Genomic DNA, 21898 nt, shown 5'->3' with positions numbered 1-21898 from the left:
TCAGCACTGCACCCCTAACACGCCTCATGATGCTCGGCTAATAGCTGAGACTGAGAAATACCGAGCCAATCATGGGAAGAATGGCGTACATTCAGGGTCCTTATTAAGGGGAATGAGGCGGCGCTTTGTGAGGATGAGTTTGTCGGGCGGAGCGCTCGCTTTGATCTCGTAAATGGACCCACACTCCACCAGCTGCCCTGCTGTGATGGCGACACACAAACACAAACACCCGCACACCATCCCAGATTAAAAGGAAGGAGGGACCTTACAAGGCCATTCATCATGTCTCCGAGGGTCACGGCAGGCCTTCCCATAGACTGCTGCTGAGGTTAATTAATGAAAGTGAAGTCTGTCGCACCTGTCTGCCTAAGAGTCACTCTCCAGATATGTGCCTCACTCCTCCTCGTCCTTCCTGCAGTCTAAACAAAGACACGCAGCCAAGCAACAGGAAATTCTCATCGTGTTATGCAGTGTTCTGATAAGATAGACATCCCCTGAGGAAACTTGTGGTTTATCACGCCTGATTCCCGGCAGGAATTACTCAGAGGTCTTATTTTTAGCCTTAACATTAAGGAAGGAAGCTCAAACTGATTCTAGCACTCCAACAGGAGAAGGTGAAAGCACTATCTATCCCTCTATTCAGTCCATCAGCTGAAATTCTCCACACCGAAACCGAAGCTTCGCGTTGGACTGCCATCTGACAATGAACAGCGTTTGTCAAGTCAATGCTGAGCAAATGATACCCTTGCTCATTGTACAGTGATTCAAAGCACATAAAAAAACAGCTATGATTATGGAACATATGGGACAATGATTCATTGCTTTTGAACGGAGCATATTGGCTGCCATATTGTGATTGCATAATTTGACGCTCTGGTGCTTTGACTAAATCACAAACAAACCATGAAATTAAATGGAGAGGCTCTTTTTTTTTTTTTTTTTTTAATCCCCCCCTTAAAAAAAAATGATTCCTGCAACTTTCATCCAATCACGCAGTGGGTGTTCGATAGTTTAAGACAAATCTGATTTATTTGTGATATGGAAATTATATCAGTGTCTTTTTTTCTTTTTCTTCCAGAAGTCAGAATTAACTTTCAGGTGTTCATTTGTAATTCAACACGTTTGGAGAATTATTGCAATGAACACAAAGCACCGTCACAATCAAAAGATTTCAAGTCGAACAATGCAATTCATTTTCCCGACAATGGAACTGGCTTGTTTTTTGTTTCTTAACAGCATTACCAGTAGTGTACTGTAAAAGTGCACGTTCCTTCTGTGCTCTATGTCAGATGAAAGAAGCAGCTATATTATTTGAAATGCGTGTCCAATGCAAATCTGTTTTTGAGCTTTGACTCAATACTTGAAAGGAGAGTAACCCCCACGGGACATCGCCTTTATGGTGCTTAAAAAACAAATCTAATGATGCACAACATGTTCATGCTAGTGTAGCTTAAAAAAAACTATTCGCCAAATTACTGTGAAATGCAATTACGAGATGCAAAGAACTTCGGTCAATAAGAAGACAAACGAAGGAATTCATGGAAAGTAAAATTGGCCCACAAAATAAATTCTGTCTCAAATCAGTGGGGACTTAAGTTCAGACATATTTAGATTACAACAGAGTAGCATCTAAAACTCGGCTGCAAACAGTTTAATGGATAATGATTTCCTTAACCTGAGAAACACAGGATCAGCTTGAGCAACACACCCTTGGGACTGCCACTAGTGTCTGCAGGGTTTTCCTCTTGAAATAATAACTAGGTGACACACTTAATTTGATAAAAATAAACTCATGGTGAAATATTCCATCATGGAAATGACAGATGTGAGTGTGGGTCTACAGTGTTTCACGTATCAGTGACATGTCAGGTAATACTTCAAAGAGTGGGGGTAAAGTGAAGCTCCAGCTGTGTTCGGCCACCCACCTGTCTTAAAGATCTCATATCGGATGGAGAAACCTGCTCCGTGAGTCTCGTAGTCCGACACAAACTTGATGAAGAGCTGGTTTCCTGAAGAGACGACGGGAGACGGGGCGATCTTCCCACAGTACTTCCCCACGAGCTGACCGCTCTCGTCCACACCGTCCCGCACCTCCACGTAGTCATACCTAAGAAGAGAAGAGAGAAAAGGAAGCGGTGTTAGTCAAAGTTAGCATCTCCTGAGGCTTGATTTTCATGCAGTTGTTTGTTGCTTTTCTTTCCAAAGAGGTAAATTGCATTTGTTGGAAATTAGACTCATGTCGTGCCTGAACACACACGCACAGATAAACACACAGACATTCACACTCAGAGGAGCACATAACCAGAGCAGCACAGCATATTGTGCAGGTAATGTAGTGGAAATGAAACACTGTGTACTAATGAGGTCTCAGGTTAAAACTCAGGGAACAGGTGGGCAGGCTTTGCTTTCATTATATCGACCTGGAAAACACACAAACACAAACTCGCTCGCTGCAGAGGTTTCGTGCCCCGAGCCGCGCTCAGGTGGAATTTACACAACTGTTTGAAACGCTGAACCTGTGTCGAACACTTGTCCATCTCCTGTTTAACCACAGCACAACACTGACGACGTGTGTGGGCCGCTTTTATAAGAGACATTATAAGTGATAATACATCACCCTTTGGCTCAAGCTGCTGTATAGAATGAAGCAGGTGTTAAAGCTGTTAAACACACGCACACACACACACACACGCACACACTACGGCATCACAGTGAAATGGAATTTCAGACCCTCGGCTACAGAAGGGAGCAGACGCCTAATTGAGTCAGCCAAGAGTTTAGGAGCAGAGGAAGGAAAACAGCTTTGAAATACGCCTTTCGAACAGGAGCCATGACACGCACGCGCGCGCACACACACACACACACACACACACACACACACACACACAGGGAATCTGGCGTGTGAAACTTAATCGGGTGAAAGAGAAATTAGAGGGACTGGCCAATGAGGGTGGTCTAAACAGCCTCTGGCAGTCCCTTGCATGTGTGCATATACTCCGTGTGTTTTCAGGCACTTCTTACATTGATTGATTTGAGTTGTGGTTTTCACTTCTTTGCCCGTGTGTGTGTGTGTGTGTGTGTGTGTGTGTAAGTTTGCATGACGCTTCAGATGACTTTTCCGTGCTGGGTTCTGACTGTTTGTGACGGGGCTTATAGAGTTGATCCAAAGGTTGATTTAACTTCAGGTTTCCTAATTGCCCATAACTCCGATTCACGCCACGCGTTCCTGCACACAGCCCTGATGACCTGCTGTGATGGTCCTCCATCCTCTTCAGAGACCCCGCGAAAAAAATGCAATAAATGCAAAAATGAATTCTGACGTATGTGAGTATAATTTTCAGCAGCTGCGAAGGTACTTTGGTTACACACACGCTCTTTCTGTCTTCTGCAGAAAGTATGTGCCTTCTGGGCAAAAGGGGCCTGTTTTCATAGTTTTTCTTGATTCCCAAATTACTGTCAAAACATCACGTCTCCTTAGCATTTCTGAATTAGCTTAATGTGCATGCAGGCTTTCACACAAAAAGACGATTTACACTTTGAATGATGGCTCAGGGTGGGCGAAATCCCTCAGGTGGGGCCCGACTTGTATCAACACGCACTCTTTAGCACCGTGGCTTCCTTCTCTTGCCTCGAAAGTTGATGTAAAAACAAAAAAAGTAGTTACCTGAAGTGATCTGGGGAGGACGGAGAGGCATAAAGACACTATTTGATAGATAAAATATTACTGCAGGTACAAGGAGGGAGCTTTTGAGAGGGAAGGACAGAGGGTTACTAAAGGAAGAGCTGGTGCTGCTTGAAATTGGCTCCCCGGAGGAGGCGCGGTGGATGGATGACTTCACTCGTCTTTCTGCTTGGATAGATTTATCTGAGGTGATATTGAGCTGTCAGTGTGCATCAGAAGCCTTCTCTTCATCCCTCCTTTAAATTTTCAGTTTCTCGGGTTAAGTTTGCTGCCGTCTGTCTTTTTAAACTCGGCCATGAGAGGCAAATCCTGCGCTCTTGAAACCCTTACAAGAGGCTTAGAAAACAGTTTTCACTTCATTTCTGTTCTGAACTTATTTTGAAGTCGTGGATCTGTTTGTCTCTCTCCTTTTGTCTTTGCTTATCAGAAAAGGTTGTCTTCGTCTCTCAGCTCAGCTCGACCGACATCAGTACTTTTGTTTTAGCTGCAGCTAAAAAAAAGAAGTGTTTTTACATGGTGTGTACAACATTTACCCCGGGCTACATGGCACTGATTATTTAAAGAATCACTCTGAAGTCCCCTGAAGGAGGGATCATTGTTGTTGTTGTTTTGTGCTGCAATGATAGCATCATCGAGTTAAGTGACTGGTATAAATCCTCATCGTTGTTAACAGAAAGAAGGCATGATTATAATTTCTGTCCAAATAATTTTTTCACTGTTAACCACACTTTCTGTTTCTGTTGAAAGACGTAAATGACCCAAAAAGATCCCCTCCTCTTCACTCATCATCTCTGCACCTCATCTCTCCTCTCCTCCCCTCTCCTTTCCTCACCTTCCTCCTCTCTCCTTACCTCTCCTGCTCTGTACTATCAGCCGACTTATAATTCACCTCAGAGCCCCCGTCTCCCCCAGCACCCCCCCCCCCCCCCCCGAACCCCAATGCAACTGCCAAAAGCCGAGTATTGCCAGACGCCTTAAAAATTGATGCTGAGATGCATCACTGAGATGAAGAAGACGAGAAGAGCAAGCTGCAGTGCAGCCGAGGAAGCCGAGTGGGTAAACGTGTGTGTGTGTGTGTGTGTGTGTGTGTGTGTGTGTGTGTGTGTGTGTGTGTGTGTGGGAGTATACTTTCTGTGTACATGCATGATACATCAGTGAAGAGAGTGATGTGTTTGTGAACATGACTGTCGGTCAATGTTTTTATTACGCCTATCCTCATGAACTCTTGATTCACCATCCCAACAACAGTGACAAGAGTGTTTCCATTTCCACTCCTCACACCTCCAGAGAAGCTGTTTATTGCATTTTTACCCTGGTGCATCATCAGCTCGGATGGACCTCGTAAAAGGCAGCGCAGCGGGAGAGAGGATGCAGGAGGAATAGAGAAAACGCCCTGGGGGTCCTCGCTTTGCTCTATATGCAAAGAAAAGAAAGGACGGAAGAGACCACTCTTGCAAAATGTCTCTATTGGAGCCTAAATGGCGAGCCTGTCAGCCTGAACTCCAGCAGTTCTGCACGATTGAGCCCATATTGCACTCTGGTAACACAGATCCTTCCAGGCCCTTATCATCTGGAAGACATTACAGGAAGTGCTCGGCCGAGCCGTTTGATGCGTGCATACGGCTCTCCTGTTGCCAGACGTGTTAAATGTAGCCGTAATCAATTGCTCTGAACACCTGTAGGGACCTGATTCAATGACGCAACTGGGAACTCCACTTTCTCTACAACCGAAAAAGAACAACATTAACTTTGCCTACTTTAACTCCCAGCAGTTTGAGGGTTCGCCGCTCATTTATGTTGCCATAAGCCGCCAAGTAAAACAGCTACTCCTCTTCTGTAGGGCCTTTTTTTATGTGATGCTTTTTTTTTACGTCGTATCACTGCCGCTGTTGTGTCTTTTATTCCTCACGACAATACAATCCAGTTGAGCCGTGCACCTCATTTATCCGTCTCGTCGGCTTTGCGTCTGGGTGGGCCTGCCAACACGCCACAACACACACACACACACACACACACACACACACACAGTCGATTACACAGTGAGCAGCCTACCACGGTGCTAATAGTAAAAACGGTTTGCCAATCCAGTGGGGAAATTAAAGGGAAAAAAGAGAGGGGGCGAGGGGGGTGAATGTAATTCTCAACGACCTTCGCTTCACCGACTCAAATGTATTAGCCTGCCTTCTTTCTTCAGGCACAGAGAGAAAGCAATCCGCTAGTGTCAAACAAGAACATTAGCCGTCCTTGCAGAGCCAAAGAGAAGGCGACAAACCGTCGGCCTAACAATATAAAACTTATACTGCCTGAAGCTTTCCCATGGATATAATCTGTCCTCCCTCTATAAACGTCTGCTTGATATGGTTCTACAAAAGCAATGCAATCTGTGGCGACGGAATAACACGATGACAGACTGCATAAGCCTCATACAATTGGTTAGATTTCTTAATCAGACCATTTATAAGCTGTGGAAACCCCCTCCTAGAACAAGAGCTCTTTTCTTTGCTATTACTCCCTTTAGTTGAGCTGTGAGGAGAGCAAATGTCCTGTGCATTTCTCAGGCATTTCTCTTTCTGTCACGGTCCAGCCCTGCTACTTCACCAAAACATGTCACCTACAACATGTCAAAACATCTCTGTGTAACACAAGTGGGAAAGCCTAAACAACAGACGTGGGACAGCTCCGGGAGCCCCAGGGGGCTTAGCAGGGGGAAAAAGACTAAGTTGTCAGCTGTCAAAAGAAAAAAAAAGAAAAAGGCCCAGGGACTTCATGTTTTCAGGAGTTTTGGTTAACAAACTGTCACTTGGGGCCTCGGAAAAACGTCATTAACATTTGTACGAGGGGGTCACGAGACAGCTTACCTTTTCCAAGCCTGGAGGGGACAGAGCTCACTGAATAAAACTTTCCCCTCCCTCTTGCATGTGACATTCATTAACCCGCACTAGAATCACAGGTTCCCTCTGTCCTTTTGGCTAAGTCCAGCTGTAATGACCCCCGTTGTCAGCTTGCCTGGACGTATGAAAAGGGGGAATAAAGTAGCTGCAGTAAACCCGTTTTCCATCTTAATGTCCCCAGCTAAAGACATTAGGCCTAATTGAATCGCCAACAGTAAGATTCCTATTGAAGGTTAAGATCTCATCGTTAGAACAGATGCTTGACCATGAAGCATGAAGTTTATTTTAGCTATCGCCCTCCCCGCTGATGTGTCTCCACTCCTGAATCTGCAGAAAATAATTGCAGGAGTTGAAGTCCTCAGAATGCGGTAACCCACCCAGCAGGATAAACCGCCGACCAATCAGAGCTGATGGGTTCAGAAGTGGTTCCTTGTCAGCGAAGGGGAGAAAGGCATGATTGCTTTGCTCACCACCACGCTGCCACATGGATGGATGGAGGGAAAATATATGAAAAAACAGACGAAAAGATGTATATGCCCCCGCTCAGACAGCTCAGCTGCACTCCTCCAAGTGGCCTCTTTGGGAGTCGCCCCCGCACGGGTGCCCTCAGCTCCGTCTTATTTTTAGATGCGGTGGTTGTTTGTGATTTCGCGGCAGCGGCGGCCAAACGTTTGTTAAGCATATTTCCTTTCCTGAACAGCAATTATCATTAGCATTGATGGATTTAGCGTGCCTCTATCCATTAGCTTCTCTAATTACACTGTCAAGAGATGTGCTGTCGCCAACAATCAAATTAATGAATTTGGCTATTTAGGCTCAATTATTGTGGCCCCCTCCCTCTGCAACATGCACAATAATCCTTTATTTGGAAATATGAGTAGAGACTGACAGAGGGAGATTTTTACCCCAAGAGGGGGATCCTGTCTGCTCAGCACAGAAGAGGCTCAGACTGTTGTGTGCTGGAGGGGGGGTAAAACAAGCAGGCGAAATCAAACTGACCACAATAGATCCCACTGTTAGCAAGTCGCCTAATTCCCCCACGCTCAATTCACATGTAACGCCTAATGCACTTTTAACCCTGTCTGTGCTCAAGTATGTTCAGCTGACTAGTTTTCTGTTCCCCTCGGGACAGCGAGATACGCCTGCAGGGCCGAGACTGAGCCGTGCATATTTTTAGTCATCCTGTTACGCACACTTTGACCTCTTTTCCTCATTAAAATTGCAAAGCATGACAAATAGGTCACAATAACTTGATTACAGAGATGTGGAAATGTGACAGTCGTTCAAACAAAAGAAGCAATACATCTTCTCTTGGTTACACACAACTCGTGAAAACACCTGCACTGTTCATTCTTGTTTGCTCAAGTCAGTAATGGTTGTCAACTTTTTTTTTTTTTTAAAGATAGAGTGACTCTTCTCGGTGAGCTCAGAAAATTGTGCTTCTGATAAAAAACCTTTTCAAATATGAGATTCATAAACATTTTAAACAATTTTATCACATTGAAGCTGATTTTAATCGTCCAAAAAGGAAATGAAAATTAGCTTGCTGCCTGTATTGCAATGCAATGTGTGTCAATAAAGACTATTTTGATATTGTCCCAAACAGAGAGCTGCATGCGATGATTCAACCTGCAGAGCGTGGGGTTGTAAAATGCAAGTCAACATAAAAGCTGTATAAAGCGCGCTCAGATGCTCGAAGAATCCATTTGATTCAGTGAGAATGAGTAATCAGTATTAATAAGAAAAGAGCCCATGGCAAAATTGAAACACACATTTCACATTTTTTCTGCTCTTTGGATATGAAAATGCTTAGCACACAGCAGAGCTCTATGCAGCTATAGTGTGATCTCAATATTCGTATATCAAAGTACTGTATGCTTTCACACATAGAGTAAACAGCCCTGAGGATGCAAGTCACACTCAGTAAAGCAGCATCTATTACGTCTAGTCATTATCTCTGAGAAGTATGATGCAATATATCAGTTCTACACCCTATCATGAAAAGGTTCAATAACACAAGCCAAATCCTGGAAAGGGCAACAAAGAATGGCAGGAAGTGTGTATTAAAGTCTGAAATAATATGCAGAAAGAAAGAGTGCCAATATGATATAAAAGACAGAAAGAGAGAGAGAGAAGGTGGGGAAGCACTCCAGCCCATTTCTGGAGCCATTACTGGAGGGAATGGCTCCCATTTGTCCCACCTTGACATTTGAGAGGATCTCTGATTACACAGGAGAGAGAGGCGGGCAGAGGTGAACAAAGAGAGGGTCCTCCGCAGGGGTCTGCGCCACGGCTCTGATGAGACGCCGTCGTTACAACAGTGAAAAGTCAAGGGTAAAAATAACAGGGCACCAGGACAAAGGCAGCGATACGGCACAGCAGGGGGCGACGCGTTTACTGTCTCCGCCCTGCACCTTTCACCTACACGTCCTCAGGAGGCACCTACGGGACTCAGTGACATGTGTGCACATGCACCCTGCAGCACGCGAAGGAGAACAGGGAGGCTTCATCTCAGTCTACTTAAGACTCAAACTCCCATAAGCCCCAGCTGTCTTCATAATGTATGAATATGTAAAATATCTGAATTCTTGTTTTTATTACACCTGGACCTGTTTTAAAACGGATAAATATCATTATTTCAAACAATGTATAAATGTATAGTGATGCTGATCAGTCATTAGTTAAACTTAAACTTCAAGGTTTACATGGTTTAAATGGGTCTAAAAATAATCTCAAAGTCCCAGTTTATTTGGACTCTTTGGCATTTTTTGGATCTTTAACTCCAAATACTGAACATTCAGAAGAAGCCCGGACAGCGAGACGACAAAGGGTCCAAGAACAGGATCCCATTTCTTCTGAGGATGTCGCTAAAAGGGAGACTATTACTGGATATCCTGCTCATGCCTATGTGTGTAGGATGTTAATGAATACCATGTCAGCCATGTGACAGAAAGAAACATGAGGAAACATGGAGATAATTGTCAACAATGTCGAGCCAGTGACCCACTGAACTCAACATGCGACTAAGTGAACGCCACATAACCGAAGATGTCATGTGAAGAAAAAAAGAACAGGCAGCATCATGCACTCTCCAAGAAGGAGTGGAATATACAAAGGCAATCATCTATATGCTTCTGATGCAGTGAGGAGGTAGCGGTGCTCCCCGCTGGGTAATGAGCTGTGTGTGCGGTGAGCATACCGCTTTCAAAGAAAGCAAGAAGAACACACGGCGGAGGGAGGGAGGGAGGGAGGGGAGTTTAATGTGAGGTCAGCTAGAGGTAAAGCTTTTGGGTGCTGTTCAAAACTCTCATCCACAATGGGCAGGAAGACAGAAAGAGTGTGGCGTGGGTGGGGTTGATGGTGTTGGTGGTGTTTGTGCGTTAAAAGGAAACAGACTGGTGAGGGAGATAGAGAAGAAGTGTGAAGGCATGTAAGTTGAGCGGCTGATAGAGGCCGTGAAGGAGCAGAAACAATCGGGAGAAATAGTGCAAAAAGCTGATAGAGGTGGTTGCCAAACAGGTGCCAACATAAATCCGGCAAAAGGTTCAGCAGCGTGGAGCATGCTCGCTCTCTCTCTCTCCTCTCTCTCTCTCTCTCTCTCTCTGAGATTGTTTAACAAGGCTCTGCAACGGCGAGGAAGCTCGAGGGCAATAGCGGTAATAACTGCACTGGGAATTATTCAATTAAACAGCCCATCCGTCCCCTCAAGCGCTCTCCCGCCGCTTCCTTTTCTCTCTCCTCCCAGCAGTCTGTGGAGGCGGCTCGAGGGTCGGCGGGGCTGTGGGGGGGTTGGGGTCAGGGGACAGTCTGGGCTCTCATGACCCGGTCATCTGGCTGGACGTGCAGTCACTTGGTTGGGGGGGAGGGAGGATGAGGATTGTCCTCTTGAGTGTAAACAATATGCACAAACAGCTGACAGCAGCCACACCTGACCTTAAACCACACAGTAACCTTGTGACGAGACAAGCTGTCCCTGGATATTAACAGGAAGAGGAAAAAGGATGGCGATAAAAATAAATACAGTCTGAGGTTTTACAATAGGTACATATTTGCAAGTATAGATAGTTGATGAGCGGCTGCCAGATTTCCTTTGTGCTTGGATCAGCTCTTGGACACAATGTTGAGCATTTAAAACCAAATCTTTTATTTCATTCTGGTGGCTGCATTGTTCTAACTGTGTGCAAAGAAGTCAGATTTTCCAGTGATGCAGCACTTTGAAAGCCAAGTAAGGCGTGCTGTGAGGGCCACATGCCAGGGGGTGTATTTCTTCCGTGGTGCTGGGCAGAGAGGTTGAATGTTTGGCATTACAGGTCCGATCTAAGTGCTGATGGGCAGCCAATGCTTGCCAACATTTGGAGGGCAAGGTGACTCTTCCATTTACTGGCCCTACAATCAAACTTTGCTGCCAAGTTGGAGGCCGGCTGTCCAGTTTTTCCCCCTAGCTTTCTGCTGGAGTCCCCTGGGAGATTGTGTAAGTATGCATGGTAGAAAGGGGCCTTCTTGTCACTTATCCCTGTGTCGGTAGGGGTCAGCCTAAAAAGGCTGGACAGGCGCCAGAGGTACAGGTTGCTAATAACACTTGAAGCACTACCCCACTGTGATAATGCAATAAAAGGCTGCCTTGAGGCTAAAATTTACAGTCACTTTCTGACAATTATTGCCATGTAACAAAAGAAATGATTCCGTGAGAAAAAAAAAGTAATGCAAGGGTGAGAAAGAAAGACCACAACTAATGCTGCCAATTTAGTGAGCAGAGATCAAATATAGAAGCAACAAAGCGAGCGATTGTGAGTGGCTCTAACTCAATCAGAGAGCGGTGGGGAACCGCCCCATCAATCACTGTCTGCTTGCCACTCCGGTCGAATCACGCAGAGTTGAGTGGTGGAGAAACATCGGAGAGTCGACAGCCTGCTGCGTGCAAACACAGTGACCGAAAATGACCCCAGGGATCAGGCTCGGGGGCAGGAGGGTGTCGGGCTGGGCTTCCTACCTACCTACGCTCTTAGCCACTTGCAAACAAACTTTGAGCGTCTCTTGGGACTAACCTGATTGTTTGAATGAAGAACCCTGCAGTCGCTCAGCCCCCCCCCCCCCCTTGTGGATCTGTAAGCGCCGGGGCGTTAGGGCAACACACAGGCTGCGTAGGACCACAGCCACATCAATCAAAATCATGAGCCCCATTCAAGGTTAGACCACTAAACGAAACATGTCTAACAAGCCTGGACACGCTGTATTAGAGTGTCCAGAACTCCCTCATCAATTCAGCTCAACGGCCTCTCCTCTTTCTCCTCTGGGATTGGGGGATAAATAAGACATTGGAGGTTCTGTTTTAAAGTGATCCACTCTTTACTGTGGCCCTACCACCCACGTCTCCTGAACTCACTCATCCACCCTCACAATCACTTCTTGTTGTTTCCACACGGCCACATCAAGGATAAATCAGCAAAAAAACACAACAGACAAAAACCTGTTGCTTATTGTATTATATGAGGCAAGCGAGAAGGGGAGACGCAGTTTACTGCCAACTATCCTTTGGAAACAGAATCACATAATTAAATCACAGACAGTGTTAATGCTTTCTCATCTGTGCTGGAAGGAAAACGAGTATGAATTTCCTTACAGTGAATAGATGTGTTGAAATAGAAGAGCTGAGATTAATACCAAATGTTGTCCTCTAATCACGAGTCTCTCCATGCGGCTCCTTCCCCAACAATCTGCTTTGGAAACAAAAATAAAGGAGCACACGGCTAACGTTTCATAGCTGTGTGTTTCCACAAGAAACTTCTAAAAAAAAAAGGGACGCTTTTGCTGGTTTGGCTGCAAAAAGAAGAAGAAGAATAGAAGAAAGAAAACAGAAAAGGAATTCAGCATCTGTGTGCCAGAATCAGCTTAGTGACATTGAATCTCTGGCAAGAACCGGTTGCTTACTCCCACATCAAGATGAAAAACAAAACAGGCCGACACGTGGAACTGCATGATGCTTTTGTACTGCCGCAGATATGTGACAGAGGCTTGAAATCCACCGAGGTTATTTATGAGCACCGGCTTTGTCTCATCCATTTCTCACTTCCTCTCCCTCCCTCATTCCTCCTTTTTTTCCCTACTCCTCCGCTGTGAAGTGGACCGCCCTCCCGCTGTGAGGCAGAGTGGCTCGCCTCCCGGTTGTGGTCAGGTTGTGCATGAATCAAAGTGGTGACAGAGCAGTGGGGAGGATGGCAGATGCCACGGCCAGAAAGCTTTTCAATCAGGCTGCCCTTCCAAGCCGTGGCCAAGGTGAAACACTTCAGCGGCTGATGAAAAAAAGACCCTCAACCCCACGGTCACTCACACACACATGAACTGCGTGCATGCATGCGAGCACACATATGCACAGACCTACTATAAGCCTGTTCATTAGCTTGGGAGCAACCCTGCGTGTTTAAAAGAGATGAAGAGGAACAAGAGTAATGAGAGTGAAGGTCATTACCTTCTGATGCAACATCTCTGGCTCTGCTCGTCTTTTTTTACCCTGATGTGAAGGTGAACTAACACTGCCTTTAATTGGCTCTGCTGCCTTATTGAACTGTGCTGATATCAAATGGGATGATGGCTTGTAAATATTAATCTGAGACGCAGAATGCTCGTCGTGAAAGTTTTAGCATGCTGACAAAATAAGGCTTTGCATAATTGGTGTGAAGTGCAAACAAGACACATTCAAAGTGGATTGCACTTTGATATGCTGCTGACGAGCTCATTTTTCAACGCCTGATTTTTCAATGAAGCCGTAATTTAATTTCCATTGTTCTGAACTGGGGGAATCTATTGCTTCGGGAAAATACCAGGTGCATCATTTCTGCTGCTTGTTGTCAAACCTGGTAGTTAAGAGAAGCAACATCGCCCTATGCCCTATATTTTTGTTTTATTTTGCGGCGTTGCTTTGAACTTTCCCTGCTCGGATGCCTCTGTGACCTCTGTGAGCTTTAAAAAGTCGCAACACATCCACAACTGAAATACATGTCTTCTAACAGGCCATAAGTATCTGCAACAATCCCTGTCACTCTAAAACCCCATCGCCTAAGCCCCGAAGGTCACAGCACTTCCCTTCTTTAAAAGGCTCTAAAAGTTCTTCTAGCATTCCTGCCTTATTTATTTTCCTCCATGACAACTGCTGATAAACGGTCACTCAGCTTACTTCTCCTTATTTGCCCATGGTTGCCTTGCAGAGGAGCGTGAGAGAGGAATTAAGGGGGAGAAGATTTTTCAGAGCCAGTAAAGAGTTATCGTCCTCCACCGCTCTGTACCTTGGGATCTTTCTCATGCTATTCAGGTGGAAGTGAATCAGGGGAATTAGCCCCTTTTGACCTCCACTCTCACATCCTAGAAACAGGTGGTAGTCATTGTTGGACACTACATCCACATGAGTGGCATTAGTGGGATCCCACATGACAAAAAAAGAGCCAACTATAGATCCAGGGAGGGATGAAAAAAAACACCTCTCCCCCTTCCCCAAGCTGCTGTTAGTCATCCCTGGAGTCCCTGACTGGTCAGGAATGCCAGGAGGGAGCAGGATGTCTATTGTGGAGGGTACGCGGCTGAGAATGTTTGCCTTCCCAGCAGGCCAAGCAGCTCCACAGGGGCAACTCGGCAGGAGATCCGAGTGGAGGGGGGGGTAGCAGGACAGAGAAAGTAGAGGGCTACAATTAAGGACAGGAAAAGAGTGCTTTTCCAAAGCGTTGGGTTGCAGGCACCTGAGGGTGGGGAGGCTGTCAGACTTTTTGAAGCATGGCGAGTTGGGAGGCTCTCCCCTCTATCTCCCACACACAAAAGCTCGCTTGAGAAAGCATTCTTTAAATATCTGCGCTGCCTAGTACCATCCGAGCCCCCCTCTATCTGCCTCACACACGGTCACGCTGGAATTTCTGTGGGGTCCAGAAAAACACTACCCAGACGGATAGAAAACAAAGAAATGAAGCGAGTGCTAAGAAACAAGAGACAGTCTCTTCTTTCTCTGGTTTTTGTTTTAACCCGTCTCTTTTCCTCCTGCGGAACAAACAGTGCAGCATTGACTGACTGGCTGAAGGAGGAACTGATAGTCAGGTCTGCAAATCTGATGTCATCATCAATGATTCATAATGTTGTCAGGAGTGCATCATATCCTGAAAAGTTGGTTCCTCTTTTGAGTCAGCAGGAGAGACAGAGAGAAGAACCTGCAGCCCACAACGACATATTATCCAGATCTTGTTTAATCAAGGATGCTAATCACTATCATCTACACTTTTGACTCTTTGATTGGCCATACCTGAAGACTGTTTGACACATGTTTGAATTTAAATTCCTAAAATCATTCATTTTCTGTTTAGATAAGCAAAACCGCTGTTATCAGATCGCACGGAGAGAGAATGTGTGCGAGGGCAGGAAGCGGAGCAGAGCGTATCTGTTTACTTCAGTTTTTCTTTTCAGTAGTGCTTAACTTGCTCATTCCACTCGGTTTTCAGAGCTGAATTGACTCCAAATATTTGCCTTGATGCGAGGCTGCACCTTCGCCTCAAACTTCATTAGCTGTGGGAGCGGCGAGGGCGGCCCCTGAAACTCCACTCTGTGAAAGTCTACAACGGTGCGTGAAAGGTAAACACGTTCTGCATTCAGAATCGTAAGGGCTCACTTAGTCTCCTTATCTCTGTGATGAAGTGTTTTCCTCCCCCAGCTCTCAGGATACAGGCCTCTGCACTTCCCCAAACAAACCTGTCAAGGGTAGCGCACACGTGCAACAACACAGCGGACAGACTCCGTTCGGAGGACCCTGTTTTTCTTTTTACGAGCACTACTTTGAGTGCTTCTTGTTTGGTTTGCTGATAACAGCCATGTTGGAGAACATGTGGTGCATGTGTGTCCCATTTACCCACTAATTAGATTGCAAGGCAGTGCACTGAAGCATGCATTGTAGCCCCCCCCCCCCTTCCACCCTCTCTGCCAGTCCATCAGATAAGGAAGCCATTCTGGCTCTCATCAGTTTCCATTATGTAAGGGGCAGATTTGGTAAGCGGAGCTGCAGCAGGGTGTCTGATGGCTCCAACACAAATCACGCCCAACTACAGCCTCAGATCCCGTATATAAGTCACCCCCCCTCCCCATAATTGAGTTAGCTTTGACTAGCCTTGTCAGCGATTAGCACAATAACCACCCTCATGTTTCACAGAAACAAAATGTGAAATTAAAGGAAAAAAGGGGGAATGGATTTCCCGTCATGGTTTGTCTTTGCTGGGTTAAGCAACAACAAGGTGGAACACATACAGTGAAGTGGAACTAAAGTCCCATGAAAACCACTCCATTAAAACCATTAAAGAAAGAAACGGCACACAGAGTTAAAAATGGGAAAAAAGGCTGCAGGTCAGGTCGACCCGTTTCCCTGAGCAAACTGTGTCTATGCGGCACGAATCAGAGACTTGCTTAAGTTTCCAAAGCATCTTCCTCTATCATTAGTCAGCATGTCCTCTAAACAAACCGTATACAACCTCCTGACCACTATTTGTAGATTGTGTGGCTCCAAATTGATTTAATAAGCAGCTACTGGAGAGGCAAAAGAAAAAAGGGGAAAGAGCCAGCGAGGAGAGGAAGATGCAAACATCCACTTCACTAACATTATCGGCTAACACGTTTTAGAACAACCAATTAACCCATGATTCACAATCTGCTAACTCAGAGGCTGCTAAATGAATGAGCGTTGCTAATTTGTAAATGATACATAGACGGATGCCCTTTTTCATCCCACAAGAAAAACGTCCTTCCTCGAGTGTAAGAGGCGCTGAATTCTTTTGACTGCGTGTGTTTAGAGACAGGAAATTCATTCCTGACTAATTTCATTAGCACAAGTTTTGTTACTGCCCCCCCCCATTGCCCTCCCTAGCTTTCCCTTTAAAACTGTGGCTCTTCGACAGTTTAATAGTCCCCCTGCTGTTTGAAATCTGACCCAAAAGAAGCGTCAAGGAGCATCCCACCTTTAAAAGATGGCAGCATTCAGCCTGCCATAAATCTCTGACAGCAGTAAAGAAAGGTTAAAGTGGGATTGAATCTGGGATTAAAACACCAAACCCTGCAAACGTATACAGGGCGGTGGGGGTTGTTTGAGGGAGCACAAAAGAAGCGCAGGGTCCAGGTTTAGGGTGGAGCGGAGATACAGTAACAGGATCCTGCAAAGCCCTGTTCTCTCCCGAGCCCTGCAGCGTAAACAAACAGCTGAGACAGAGCAGGGCTGAGGCACCGACACACGCACAAAACCACACAATCACACACTCACACACACAGACAGGCAATCAGAGCGAGGCAGTCTGCCCAGGCAAGGCTCACCTCGGGGCACACACACTGACACGGCCTCATCACATTACTGTCTGTCTCCGGTTTCATCGGCTTAAACTATCTATCTGACAACAGGTTAGCCGCTTAGCCCTTTGTTGAATGCGACAGCTCGCAGTTTTTAACTCAAATCAGGATCAGTAACTAACTGCCACTGAGAGATCCACCCTTAAAGGGTAATTTCACCTTGTTTTGAGTTTACATCTTGGTGGAAAAAAAACCCAGATGAGACAGATCACTGCACTTGTTTCCAACTGCATGATTCAAATGAGCTGAGACTTGTCTTTTAATGTCACCAATTCTTGGAATTTCTCATTTGTTTCGAAAGCAGGTTTGATTTTAAGAGGCAATCTGAAAATAAATGGCTCCTTTTTTTTTAACCCAAAGTTAAGGGGGACCTTTTGTGATTTTTGGGACCCCTTAATTCCTTTAGCAGAAATATGGCAACTCAAATCGTTATATATTACTCCAATGACTTCATTCCACAAGGACGAGAACGTGAGGACGGTCCAAAACCAAAAGGCAGGGGTGAGACATTCCTGCCGCTCGATGTAGTGCGAGAGCTGGATTGCACTGACACAGTTTCAGTGAGCCTGCGGACACTAGATGGAGCAGTTTCATGTGCAATGTGCAGGGGGAAGAGGGGGGACTCAGTGTTGTATACACACACACACACACACACACACACACACAGCCGCACACACTTGCTCTGTGATACTCACAGAAACATGTGCATTTGTAAATCTCACAGAAATCTGTAAGTGTGTATATTTCCGTACACAGCTTCTCAATGAGGAGCTCTCGGGAGAAAACAGGCAGTTTTATTCCACCGCTTCAGACATATCACAAACTAAAGAATGAAAGTAAGATTTCCCACAACCTTCCTAAACTACATCAGACACAGCGGAGTGATAAAGGAATTTGGGACCTAAAGCACAACTGTTAGTCATGGACAAGATAACCGTCATGGCTGTGAAGCCAACTTACTTGCACTCTCGGTCCTCCAGATCGAAATGTGGATTGAAGTTGATGAGGATCCGCTGGTGAGGACCAGGTGCAGATATCACCCACGTGCATCTCTGAGAAGACGGATAAGACATGGGATATCCCGGCGAGGTGAGGTAGTTGGCGTTTGAAATTCGGATGTTGCCTCCACATTTGTCTGCAGAAGAGAGAGAGAGACGGAGTTATTGAAGGATACACAACTCCTGAACATTACCCAGGAAGAAGTGCTGCACTACACAAGGGTTATATAAAAGCATCAAAGTATGTAAAGATCTAAACAACTGAACACTTTACATAAATGTTAACCACATCATAGAAGGGTCTTTTTACTGAGTGTGAAATGTTGAAGTCTGGACACAAACTTTGCACTGGATGAATCCAACTGTGATTGCTTGCACTGGAATAAAAGACCTATTATCATTTAAAATCATAATATTGGATGAAGTAGAACCGACTTGTGCTTATGCACATCTCTTAGTTAGACAATCTTCTAATTTCATTCAGGAACAAAGAGATGATCTTCAGTTACATACAGAGAGAGTAAATCACATTTAATCAACAAGGTAGACGTGTCCGCGGTTAAATAAATACATAAAGTCTGAATGGAACAACTTCAGAGGGAGTTTAGTTTTTCCAGATCGAAAAGTTAGTCATCTATGGTGTTTTTATAAGAAAGTGTAAAGTAACAGAGTTTCATTATTAAAGGAGATAAATCTTTGTTTTCCACAGGCCCGCGGACGCTCCTCACATTTATCTTCATTTACGCTTTATTCATCCTCTTATTACAAAAGCTTCCACCATCTGCTGCTCTAACCTCAACGCACTGACACCTCATGAAAATCAATTAAAGTGGAATAAAACTAGTGAGGATTTTTTTTTTTTTTTTAAAAAGCGCTCAGAAGAAACGAGCTGGAAGTAGAACAAGCGGATTTGTCGAGGTGGTTTGGAGTCGAGCGTTTCGTCTGACTGTTGGAACTTCATACCTTACTTTCTTTGGCCTTTTCTCACAGAAAAGCAATTTTAATAATCAATAATGTGTTTTTAATAGTTTATTAATTGTTAAACGTCTGATATTGTATACTTTAAATCCCCATAACTCACTATTTTACATTATTGAAGGGGTATAAAGGAGACAAGCGTGCTACACGGGTTGGAGAATGCAGCTATTATTATTAAATATTTCAGTAATATCATGATTGAAAGATATTTAATAAAAGAGGAAAAGCAATAAAGAGAGTCTTATATTGTATCCTTAAAGTCACCATGGAGCCATAATGTGTTAATCTCTGTCAAAATATCCTTAGAGGGATTTTCCTTGTGTGGGTATAAAAGGCAGGTGAGCGCCTGCGAGTTTGCCAAAAGATCAGCGGAGATCAGAGCAGCCTAATCTCTTAAAAAAATAGTGGGATTAGTAGCTTTGCAAGAGTACACAAAAGCTTATTTATATAGATATCACATGTCACACTTACCGTTTTTGAAAGCCTTGACCACCAAAAGGATTCCCATGAACAGGACAAAGACTAATCCACAATGCATCCTTGTTTTCTCTTCCAAAAAATAAAATTACGCATATAAAAAAAAAACTCCAAAATTAAACTCCTCAGACGGGGTCTTTGTTGGGCAAAATGTTCCTCGCTCTTGTCTTTCACTTGACAAATAAAGCAGAAGTGTTCGTTTTAAACGAAGTTGATCCGAGAGCGGGCTCAGGTCGCTGGCATCCTGTCATTCAACTCCTGTTTCCTCTCGCCTTTGCCGGCTGCGCTTCTCTCTCCACCGCCGCTTGTGCCATATCCTCTCCGAAGAAGCCAAAAAGTGCAAGATATATGAAGAAATGATTCACTCCTCTTTGCGTTCTTACTCCGTCAAATGATCAGGCGGGGGTAATCCTTATTGGCTGTGGGAGTGAACAGAGACAGGAGGAGATGTGAGCAGGTTAGGAATGAATAAAGCCGGTGCGCTCTGGACGGATCCCCAAACTGTCTAAACGCGCTGTGGCTTCTAGTACACACAATACTATAAAGGCACGGCTACACCCCTTACCAAAAAAGTGTGACCACTTTTCTACTATAGGCTCAGAATGGAGACTTGGAAAGGTTGATGATTGGCTTGATTACTTATAGCCAATCTATGTGGGGAAAAGCCAAGTGTCTTTATATGTAAGCGGAGCTGCACACTGAGTCACAGAGCACCAGCAGTCCGTTAAGTGACATGACTCTCTCTCTCTCTCTCTCTCTCTTTTCTTCCTCTCTCTCTTTTACGCACTTACTCTCTCCCCCCTCCATCACGCTCACAAAAAAGGAGGAAGACATTCAGAGAGCATGTAGGATGTAGGGACCCATCAGGAGAATTTAAAATTAACATGCCAAATATTCAAAATGACGTGTTGATACAAGATATTCATTCCTACATTAAGGATTATTGGGAATACTATAGGGCTCTTTTCACCTCGATGTCCTCCTCTGATAGTGGTGGATTGCAATATCTGACTCACTAAACTGTATTTTCACTACACTTTTCTAGCAGCCTACATAGCTCTATCTCCACTGCGGTTATTATAACAGGCCCAGATTTCTGTGCTCAGGAGCTAAATAATAGAAAGGTTTTTCCCCTTTAGTCCTTGTGGATTTCTTTAATGCACCAGCAGCTCCCCACCAGATGCGCCGATTGTGGAAAGCCTGCCCCACAACAGTGACACCATTAAACTGGCACTCTGAAAATTTAGGAGAAATCAATTAAAGCGTAAATTAAAGTCGCCTCGAGGCTGCCCTTAGTGGGTCACACTGCACAAAAAGGAGGAACGGAGCAGGCTGGTGTTTAACAAACCTGAACCGGCATTACGTTTAGTCACGTAGCCTACAGAGAACCCGGACTAAAACACAATGCATGACATTATTATTATTAACACTTTGTATTAGTATGGCTTTATAATGTGTTTATAAATTGTTACTTAACAAATAAAGACTGTCAATAAATAACGCGATCATGTCGGCAACATTTACACATTTGTGTTGATAAAGTTGCTTATGAACAAAATGAAATCCATTATTATTTCGACTTCTTAACATGAGTGATAATTTTTCTATAAGTCAATAAGAACAGCGGCATTCACCTGCGTCTTGAGGAATCGCAACCCCGCAGGCTTCCAGCCCTTCTCTCGCCTCTGCCAGCATGCGTGGAGCAGAGGGTACGATCCGATAGACTTCCCCTTGATTCGGTTAAAACAAATCAAACCTGATCTTCTCCAGACCCTCAAGAAAGAACGTCAACTTATTCCCCCCCGATACCGAGCCCCCCTTTTGCTGTGCCGGGTGAGATCAGCACCGCAGTCCCGTTCCTTCCAGGATCCCCACCGCGCAAATACGCACAGCCGATGCCGAGAGACTCGCTCTCCTCTCCGGGTACAGACCAGTCTCTTCTCTGCTGATCTCTCTCTCCTTGGTCCGTCGCTTTTCACTCAGCGCTGTCACAAGTGAAATCCAGACAGAGTGAGCGCAGCAGAGACTGTCCCACAAAAATCTAAAACACAGCGAATATTGTAGCGAAACAAAAAAACAACAAAAGTCCTGGTTGATTTGAAACAAGTTTCTCTTTCCCGTCAGGCTCTCCGTGCGCCAGCGCTCTCCGCTGCTTCACTGATGCGAATGCAGAAGGTTTGAGTCCCTGCCAGACCCACACGCCCCCTTTACGAGGGATGAGTACGCGGACGCGCGTGAGTGTTAGCGTGCATGCGTGTGTGTTTGTGTGTTGTAGATGAGAGAGTGTCTGCAGTCAAGATGCAGATTCAAGCAGCTGCCTCTCGTTTCACTAGCAGTCAGAAATCCACGTTAGACATCAAATGTGCTGACCTGGTTGATGCATGCTGATATTCTTACTTCTGCTCCTTTTCGATGTCACTCATAATATGGGATAGGCCTTTATAAGAATAGCTCTACACATCTGCAGCTCTCAGGAAGTTCAGGATGAAAACAGAGTGTCTTACGTGTGTGGGCTG

General features: G+C 45.0%; 1 protein-coding gene across 2 annotated transcripts in view; it reads right to left on the bottom strand.

Annotated features, from left to right (window-relative positions):
* The window catches only part of nrp1a (neuropilin 1a), a 62357-nt gene extending 40801 nt beyond the window's left edge, over positions 1 to 21556 (bottom strand). For both annotated transcript variants that reach the window (XM_079361803.1, XM_079361804.1), the window contains exons 1-4: positions 21017 to 21556; positions 19377 to 19801; positions 17890 to 18064; positions 1926 to 2107 (exon numbers count right to left, since the gene is read on the bottom strand). In XM_079361803.1, the coding sequence (XP_079217929.1) occupies positions 1926 to 2107; positions 17890 to 18064; positions 19377 to 19443 (424 nt within the window). In that variant the 5' untranslated portion in view covers positions 19444 to 19801; positions 21017 to 21556. The remainder of the gene's footprint in view (positions 1 to 1925; positions 2108 to 17889; positions 18065 to 19376; positions 19802 to 21016) is intronic.
* Between the last annotated feature and the right edge of the window lie 342 nt (positions 21557 to 21898).

The sequence above is a fragment of the Symphodus melops genome (genome assembly GCF_947650265.1).
Source record: "Symphodus melops genome assembly, chromosome: 14".
In the NCBI taxonomy this organism is placed as follows: Eukaryota; Metazoa; Chordata; class Actinopteri; order Labriformes; family Labridae; genus Symphodus; species Symphodus melops.
Note: the sequence above shows the minus strand (reverse complement) of the source record. Positions and strands in the feature narration are given on the sequence as shown.